At 47.3% G+C, this 9492-nt stretch overlaps 1 protein-coding gene across 1 annotated transcript; it reads left to right on the top strand.

Annotated features, from left to right (window-relative positions):
- The first annotated feature begins 959 nt into the window (after positions 1 to 959).
- LOC130880962 (ATPase MORC2B-like) lies at positions 960 to 4094 on the top strand. Its single transcript, XM_057780179.1, has one exon. It carries the CDS (start codon positions 960 to 962, stop codon positions 4092 to 4094), a length of 3135 nt encoding a protein of 1044 aa, XP_057636162.1.
- The last annotated feature ends 5398 nt before the right edge of the window (positions 4095 to 9492 follow it).

Here is a 9492-nt window from a genome sequence, read left to right as displayed (position 1 = left end):
GTGATATAGTCCAACCTACAGGTGGCGCTCCTCCTAGGCAGAGGCAGAGGTAGCGGGTGGTTCCAAGCCTGCAGAGGACGGTTGAGTTTCAGTTCTAAGGGAGAGGCAGACAAAGGCTTCTGGGAGCTGCTAGCAGCTCGCGCGAACTAGTTAGTGGATAACTGTCTTACACCCTGGGGCTGGGCCTTGGAAAAGGAGACTCCTCCCGGAGAGGAGAGAGAAAGTGGCCACAAGACCCAGGCCTGGCAGGGAAGTGGCTTATCGCCACTGCCCGCCACTGGAGATTTGAGTGGTTCTGTGGACCACTGTGAGGTCATCTCACACATCAGTGGTGATTGTGGCATAACATCAAGCTGAGTTTAGTCTGGGTTCGAATTTGAAAGATAGGTAAGGAGCCCCAAATACCTTTATCAGTTGCCCAGGGGGTCACCGGAAGTACAGCTATCTGTTCTGGCCAGGGTCCCTCCAGGACAGCATCTTTTTAAGGATACTTCGGTCTCTGGTGGTGACGATGTAGATGAAAGCTAAATTTCTTGTAGATTTCTGCATTGGTAAGTCTTCTCATCAAAAAACTGAGAACAGGGCATGGCTCAAATAATGTCAAGATAAAACAATAACAGTCAACTCTATGGCTGTTTTGGACAGACCATCCACTTTGGACCCAGGCTGTCTGAAATGAACTAAGGAAACAACACTCAAAGTTCTTTAGAAATGCAGGTTTAGCTCCCCCACACACATGCACATACACAAACAAAAAAAAAATTACATCGTAGTCATTGAAAAGACAGAAAGAAAGAAAAAAGGATTCCAACTCAGATTCAAATATCTCTGTATTTTAGTTACTAGATTGCTTGTTTAATTTGTCATTAAGAAGCAAGAACTACCCTTTACTGTGTAGAACCCAAGAAAATCTGCTTCAATACATATATCTCTCGGTTAGTGGAGACTTCATCAGATTCATGGCATTCACCAATTATAGCAGTCTTAACCGAGCTCAACTAACCTTTGAATACCTACACACAAATTCAACCACTCATGAATTTTTGTTCGGAGCCCTTGCTGAGCTGGTTGATAACGCGAGAGATGCCGATGCCACCCGAATAGATATCTATGCTGAAAGACGAGAGGACCTGCAAGGTGGTTTCATGCTGTGTTTTCTGGACAACGGAGTGGGAATGGATCCAAATGATGCCATCAGTGTGATCCAATTTGGGAAATCAGGGAAACGAACCCCAGAGTCCACACAGATTGGGCGGTATGGGAATGGGCTAAAATCGGGCTCAATGCGCATTGGGAAGGATTTTATCCTCTTTACCAAGAAGGAAGACACCATGAGCTGCCTCTTCCTGTCTCGAACCTTTCATGAGGAAGAAGGCATTGATGAAGTGATAGTTCCATTGCCCACCTGGAATACGCAGACACGAGAACCTGTCACAGACAATCTGGAGAAGTTTGCCATCGAGACAGAACTCATCTACAAGTATTCTCCTTTCCACAACGAGGGAGAAGTGATGACGCAGTTCATGAAGATATCTGGGGATAGTGGGACCCTGGTGATCATTTTTAATCTCAAGCTCATGGACAACGGAGAGCCAGAACTAGACATAACCTCAAATCCAAAAGACATCCAGATGGCAGATTTGTTCCAAGAAGGCGTGAAGCCAGAGCGACACTCCTTCGGTGCCTACGCTGCTGTTCTTTACATTGATCCTCGGATGAGGATTTTCATTCATGGGCACAAGGTGCGAACCAAAAAGCTCTCCTGCTGCCTGTACAAGCCCAGGAAATACACATTCACATCAAGCCGTTTCAAGACTCGGGCAGAGCAAGAGGTGAAGAAAGCAGACCAGGTAGCACGACTTGCTGAAGAGAAGGCTCGGGAAGCAGAGAGCAAAGCTCGTGCGTTAGAAGTACACATAGGTAAGGACATCTCCCGGGACTCCAGGGTGATGTTGCGGCAGGCCCAGAATACAGCCATCACCCTTCGAAGAGAAGCTGATGTCAAGAAAAGGATCAAGGATGCCAAGCAGCGAGCACTCAAAGAACCTAAGGAACTGAATTTTGTTTTTGGGGTCAACATTGAACACCGTGACCACGATGGCATGTTTATCTACAACTGTAGCCGCCTGATCAAGATGTATGAGAAAGTGGGCCCGCAGCTGGAAAAGGGCATGACATGTGGTGGGGTTGTTGGGGTCATCGATGTGCCCTACTTGGTCCTGGAGCCGACACACAACAAGCAAGACTTTGCTGATGCCAAGGAGTACCGCCACCTGCTGCGAGCCATGGGGGAGCATCTGGCACAATACTGGAAGGACATAGCCATTGCCCAGGGTGGAATCACTAAGTTCTGGGATGAGTTTGGCTACCTCTCTGCCAACTGGGCCCGGCCCCCATCGGATGAGCTGCATTTCAAACGCAGGAGGTCAATGCAGGTCCCTACCACCATACAGTGTGATCTGTGTCTGAAATGGAGGACCCTTCCCTTCCAGTTAAGTGCCGTAGAAGAAGGTTATCCAGACAACTGGGTTTGCACCATGAACCCTGATTCTGAGCAGGACCAGTGTGAGGCTTTTGAACCGAAGCCGAAGATTCCTATTGGAATATTAAAAAAGGCTCGAAAGACCCAAGAAGAAAGGCAGAAGCAGCTGACAGAGAATATTTGTCAACAGCAGAGGAAGCTTGAGGCCCTTGAGAAAACCAAGCCCATCTGTTGCCAAGGTGACCTGAAAAAATTACCCTTGGAAGTGACCTCCAGACCTCTCACCAAATGTGCTGCTCAGAGCCTTCAACCACCTTTGTGGGGAGTGAGCAAGAATACCCAAAGAATAACCCAGTCCATGTATGCTCCTAGACCATCCAGACAGCTCCAAAAGGCTTCTGTCTTCTGCACCAACCCCAACTCTCCTGCTTCGACAGCCCAAAGGAAGACCATCCTGATCTACCCATCTGAGACACCCCCAAAATCAGTGGTGCCCCTGGTAAAAATTGTACCCCAGCCCACTCCTCTGGTCCAGTCCTACCTGTCAATGTCTGTAGTCCCTAATTCCAACCACCTTTGCAAGGCGGAAACCCCTGAAGCCGTGAAGACTCCAGTGCTGGAGAACCCAGATCCACCCGTAAATCCCTCACCAGCATGGTGGGATTGTAAACGAAGTCTTGAGACCTCTGATGAGGAAGAGGCTGAGGAGAGAAGGATGGAGTCACGCAAACGAAGCAGGTTGACTGTGAAGGAGGAAAAGATGCCTGCAAACCACCTCTCGGACAGTTCTGAGGAGGAGGGTCCAGCTGACCTCAAGACGGCTCAGCAGGATAAAGGTCTGTACGTGGAGGTGCGGGTGAAAGGGGAGTGCTACAAGGGCCACGTCACAGCCGTGGAGGTGGGAGACAATGTGGTCTGGTGGAAGGTCAAGTTTGAGGATGCGCCCGAGGATACTACACCAGGAAACTGCTGGGTTGAAAAAGGCAGTGAAAATGTGTGGCTGACGAAGCTGTCTCCGGAGTATCAGAGCACTGATTGGCAGCAAGAGGGTGTGAAGGAGGAAGGCAACACGGTGGACCAACAGGCTGTGGCATTAGAGGGGACCTCCACCTCTGACTGCTTCCGCACTGAACCCGACACTACTGCTCTAAAGGCCAACCACGAGACCAGTGACCTCCTGGTCCAGATTCTCTGGAACTGCTTACATTATTTCATGCCTCTGAGCTTTTCCATATCCAAGAAGGAGCTGGGTGCTATGAATTCAGAAGAATTGCTGTCTCTTCCTCTGAAAGAGTGCTTCAAGCAATACGAAGCCGGGCTCCAGAATCTCTGTAATTCCTACCAAAGCTCCGCCGACTCAAGAGCCAAGGCATCCGAGGAGAGCCTGCGCATCTCCCAGGAGAAACTTCGGGAGACAGAGGAGAAACTCCAGAAACTTCGGAGCAATGTTCTGGCACTCCTGCAGAAAGCACAAGAGGACCTAAACATCAGCACAGATGACGAGCTGGATGCCTACATTGAGGATCTCATTACCAGTGATGACAGAGAGACCAGGGGACAGATCAGCACCCCCTACTCAACACAGGAGCTTCCAAGGAGGCAGGTTTCATGAGCTGGTTTGATTCGTGTGGGACAGTGCCTCTGGGAGGGAAAGAGACTCTGTCTGATTCTTTGAATCTTCCTCCCCTGAATTTATAAATATTTCTTTTTTAGAGATTTATTTTGTGTTTCGTGTGTGTGTGTGTAGCTGCATGCCTGTCCTGAAAGCAGTGACCTCATAGGCCTTATAAACCACCGGATGCTGATGCAGGAAGCTGAATGTAGGTCCTCTGATGGCCACAAGCACTGTAACAACCCAGCCATTTCTATTGGGCCCAGGTTTGTTTGTTTTTAAGAGACCATACTTCTGTTTTTTTTTTTTTTTTTTAAGATTATTTATTTTATGTGTGAGTGTTCTGTCTGCATGTATGCCTTTATTCCAGGAGAGGGCATCAGATCCCAGTATAGAGGGTTGTGAGACCCCCAAGGGTTGCTGGAAAACTTCCAGCACTCTCCATCACCGAGTCAGCTTTCCAGCCCAGAGGCCACACTTCTTTTTTGTGACTTAAGCATGTCCAAAACTTTCTTTGTTCTTGGCTGAGAAATCTGAACCATTCAACTCACAAAGCGAAGAAAAAGCCATTCTGGAGTTGGCACAGATTCTAGAGGATCACCAGGGAGCATTTGAGAGACGAAAGTGGTAAAAGTAAAGCTCCCAGAGCTGTGTGGCCCCAGGGGCTTAGATCTGCTGTGTATGCTGGGCCTGAGGGGGGAAGGGAGAACCTTAAAGGGGCTGTGGCCAAAGTAGGCTCAGCATCAGAAAGCAGAAAGACTCTTGCTGATGCCCTGGTCTTTTATCAGGACTGTGAGGGTCTGCAGGCTACCCAGGCAATCGCCAGGGGCAGCTTTCTGAATTGATTCTTGCTGTTCTAACGTCCCATGCATCACCCAATTTCCTGCTGAAGGAGTGGTTTCACGAGGCTGCCATGGAGTCTAGTTCAGAAGAAGATGGCTCTGTCAGTCTGGATGACTGGGCTGGGTGGTCTTACAGGTGCTGACCTCCCAAGGATCCCCCAGAAGAGGTACAAGTGTTACATAGCCCTGTAGAGAAGGAGGCTCCATTTACGGCTGACTCGGTGAAGCTGTTTTCCATGGAAAGCCGTTGCTGCTGCTTTTCTGTATCTTCCTGTTGGGTACCACAACGTTGCCCTGGAGGAGTTAAGAGGCCAGGCCTAGGAAGTACATCAGGCCTTTACTCCCAGACCAGACACAACCTCGCTAATCAGGGTCGATCTGCTTGATCTAATGTTTCCAAATTCCCTCAACTCTTCTCACTCATGTTCTCTGGGAACATAGAGGTGAGGGACCCTAACCCCAGAAGTCTTATGTCTGTCTTTATTTCGGCACACTTGGTTTAAAAGTGCTTATTGAGTTCTGGGCTTCTGCTGTGTTGGGGGGAGGGAGAAGGTAGTAAATGGAGAGAGGGAGGAGACTACACGTGGAGCCTTTTGAGGAGAGTATCATCCAGAAGTGATCTTTTCTGAAACTTTCTCCAACAGTAAGGTTTTCCTAAACTGGTGGTCATGGCTCCTCCCTAAATGCAGCCCTCTTTTGAGCCCAACTAGGCAGGGTGTGGTCCATTGTTCATAAACCTATTATATTTTTAAGAATTCTTATGTGGATCTCTCTGGTGTATGTGTGGTGTGTGTGTGTATGTGTGGTGTGTGTGGGTGTATATGTGTGGTATGTCTGTGTGTCTGTGTACCTGTGTGCCTGTAGAGGCCAGAAGAGTGCCTTGGATCCTTGCAGGCTGGAGTTACAAGATGCTGCGAGTTCTCTGAAGTGGGTGCTAGAAACTGAACTTAGATCCTCTGGAAGAACAGTATGTATTTTTAACCACTAATCCATTTTTCCGGCCCCTCATAATTGTTTTCTTTTCCTTTTTGGGGGGGGGGGTGAGAGATGGTTTCTGTGTAGCTTTTGGAGCCTGTCCTGGAACTAGCTCTTGTAGACCAGGCTGACCTTGCCTCCTTAGTGCTGGGATTAAAGGGGTGTACCACCACTGCCAGGCTCATAGGTGTTTTCTTATCCTTGCTCCACATGCCCCTGTGGCCAGTGCCAACAAGAAAAAGCAGGTAAACTCCTTCTACCCCTCCTCAGGGACTGCCTCATTCTTTTCCTCATCCCATGAAGCCAAAAAGGCTGCCACTCCAAGTGGGGGGAAAGAAAGGGAAAGTGGGTAGATTCTGAAGAGTATTGACAAGCACTGGTAAAGGCATGAAGGTAAAATGTGTTCAGATCTTTGTCCTGCCCTGGCACACATGGCCAGCGCTGAGACTTCTGACCAAAGTGGGCATTGCCGTGGACCAGGGGAGTGATAATGTTGCAGGTACAAGCTTGAGTCTGGGAGCACCGACAAAGAGATCCAGATCCTTGTGTCATTCACTCAGGTAGTTTTAGCCTTCTCGAGAACTCTGCTTGTTACCAGATTAGGAAAGGGACAAACTCACAAAGCAGATATCAGTATAACTTCTTACCATTCCTTTGTTTAAATAAAAAGTGTTTTAATACACAAAGCTTAAGATGTGAGGATCTAAGAATGTTTCAGGGTCTAATAAGGTGTTTTAAGGTGTACAAATGCAAATGATAAAGGTCCTATGGACCAATAATCTTAACATTAATAAAATTCTGATAAACCATTAATCTTGCCCAGGCAGAGTACCTACCACTATCATCATAGCCACAGGCTCAAGATTTCAAATTCCCCTTCCTTGGTTGTTTCCTAACTATAGACTTAAAAGGTGCTTTCATTGTGCTAAAAATATGTCAACGTTTTCTGGATAGAAGAAAGAGGGTTAATGTTTTCAAACAAAATTAGACAGGTTTTCTCTGTAACTTTGAAGCTTGTCCTGGAATTAGCTCTTGTAGACCAGGCTGGCCTCAAACTCACAGAGTTTGATAGCCTCTGCCTACCCAGTGCTGGGATTAAAGGTGTGTGCCACCACTGCCCAGCTTCATACTGCCGTTTCTAATGTGTCTAAAGCTTATATCTTTTTGCAAACTCAAAGAATTCTTGTAAGTTCCAGGAAGTCGACTTGGATTCACCTCAAACAGGCCAGATTGGCCCTCATTTACCAGACCCTAAGCAGCCTAAACCTCATCACCTTTCCCTGGTCTCGATATCCCCGCCCCGCCTACTTCTCAAATTACCAGGACCTAAAGAAAAAAATTTCTCTAAACTTAACCTTGTCCTCTGCTCTGTCAACATCTTGTTAGGTACAACAGGTGCCAAATGGTTCCACATATCCTAGACAACAGTGAAGCAGCCAGATACCCCAGGATGTGGCCAGCATCCCAGCTCTCTCAGGTCCCCAAAGAAGCTGATGCCCCCAGATTAGCAGGAAATAGTCTCGAGAACTTAATGCCCTCATTTCTTAAGCTGCCATGCTTAACTCCTTACCCCATTTTTTTTTTAAATAAAGAAGGGAGGTATATTAGGATCCAGGAGACTCTGCCCCGGCCCCGTGGGGACCTGACAGAGTGCAGTCATCCCTGTGTCAGGCATGGACGGCTCTACCCTGTCCCTTTAAGAGGCAAGACTCTGACTAATTCTCTCTTCCTCTTTCTTTTCTCTGCATCTCTGTCTCCCTCTTTCTCTCTTCCTTCCCTTCCACCATTCCCTTTATCTCAATAAAACTCCCCACTTGAGCTCTCTGAATAGCTTGTCTGTCGCTCATCCACCATGGGCTCTCACTCACTGTGGTGTGTGTTGTCCCCAGACTTCTTGCCCTCCAAAGAGACCACCAGTTCTCACCTAATTTGCAAACCCGGACCTAATTGAGGATAGCAAATGATTACAAAAGGGCAAGGAATCCAATAAGCATGATGTCATTATGCAAGTGAAGTATGGACACGAGTATGTTCTCAGTTGGCCCGTTCTTATCTGCCCTTGGGTATGTAGATGAAACATACTATGGACACATTTTTAGTTGGTCAGCTCTTGTCTATCCCAGTCCTTATCGGCTTCTGGCCCTTATCACTATAAAGTGTTTTCCAAAACAGCCTAGCATAAACAGCGTGGTTCAGGCAGAAAGCAATTAGGGGTCACTCTGACCCGTTTTATTTCTTTCAGTGTGGACCCACCCACCATCAAGGTTCCTTTCGCACAGAATCATTCCAGTTACCCTTGCAAAGGACCTGGGTTTCCAATACCTCTTCTAGCTTCTTCAGGCATCAAGTTTGTACATGGTAAACAGACATACAAACAGGCAAAGCACCCATACACTTAAATTTAAAAAAAGAAACAGAAAATATATATAAGGAGCTGGAGAGATGGCTCAGCTGGAGAGATGGCTCAGCAGTGAAGAGCACTTGTTTCTCTGCCAGAGGACGTTAGTTTGATTTCCAACACCTACTTGGTGGTTCACAATGATCTGTAGTTCCAGTTCCAGGAGACCAGTGCCCTCTTCTGAGCTCCACGGGCGCTCAGCATGCACATGGCACACATAAATAAATGCAGGCAAAAGATCAGTACTTAAAATACAAGGGGTAAATCTTGCAAAAGAATTAATAATAAATAAAAATATAAAAATGTGAGTGTGGCCGGGCGGTGGTGGCACACGCCTTTAATCCCAGCACTCGGGAGGCAGAGGCAGGCAGATCTCTGGGAGTTCGAGGCCAGCCTAGTCTACAAGAGCTAGTTCCAGGACAGGAACCAAAGCTACAGAGAAACCCTGTCTCGAAAAACCAAAAAAAAAAAAAAAAGAAAAGAAAAAAAATGTGAGTGTGTGTGTGTGCCATGTGGTCTTCGGGAAGTAATGTGATTATGTCAACCAATGACCCCAGAACGGTGAAGCCACAGACATGCTTGTTTCAGGAGAGCCATCCTTGTATAGCTTATTCTCAGGAGCACAATTCCCTTGACAGTACAATAAATAAAAATATACTGTGGTTAAGATCAAGAATCTAGCCAGGCAGTGATGGCACATGCCTTTAATCCCAGCACTCAGGGGGCAGAGACAGGTGGATCTCAGTGAGTTCAAGGCCAACCTGGTCTACAGGTGAGTTCCAGGACAGCCAAGGCTACAGAGAAACCCTGGGGAGAAAGAAAGAGAGAGAGGGAGGGGGGAGGAAGAGGAGGAAGAAGAGGAGGAGAAAGAAGGAGGAGGAGGCGGAGGAGGAGTAGAAGGAGAAGAAGAAGGAGAAGGAGAAGGAGAAGGAGAAGGAGAAGGAGAAGAAGAAGAAGAAGAAGAAGAAGAAGAAGAAGAAGAAGAAGAAGAAGAAGAAGAAGAAGAAGAAGAAGAAGAAGAAGAAGAAAATATAATTTATCTTGGTCTTACGGCTGGCTGGCATGGCTATGGTTACCCTACCTGTCATGTCCAAACCCCATACTCAGAGTTTAAGAGGAAGTCCTATAGACTGAATCATCTTCCTTTTAATTAATTGATGAATGGCAAGTCACCTTGTACTCC

The sequence above is a fragment of the Chionomys nivalis genome, chromosome 1 (genome assembly GCF_950005125.1).
Source record: "Chionomys nivalis chromosome 1, mChiNiv1.1, whole genome shotgun sequence".
Taxonomy (NCBI): domain Eukaryota; kingdom Metazoa; phylum Chordata; class Mammalia; order Rodentia; family Cricetidae; genus Chionomys; species Chionomys nivalis.
This window is presented reverse-complemented; position numbering and strand designations above follow the sequence as displayed.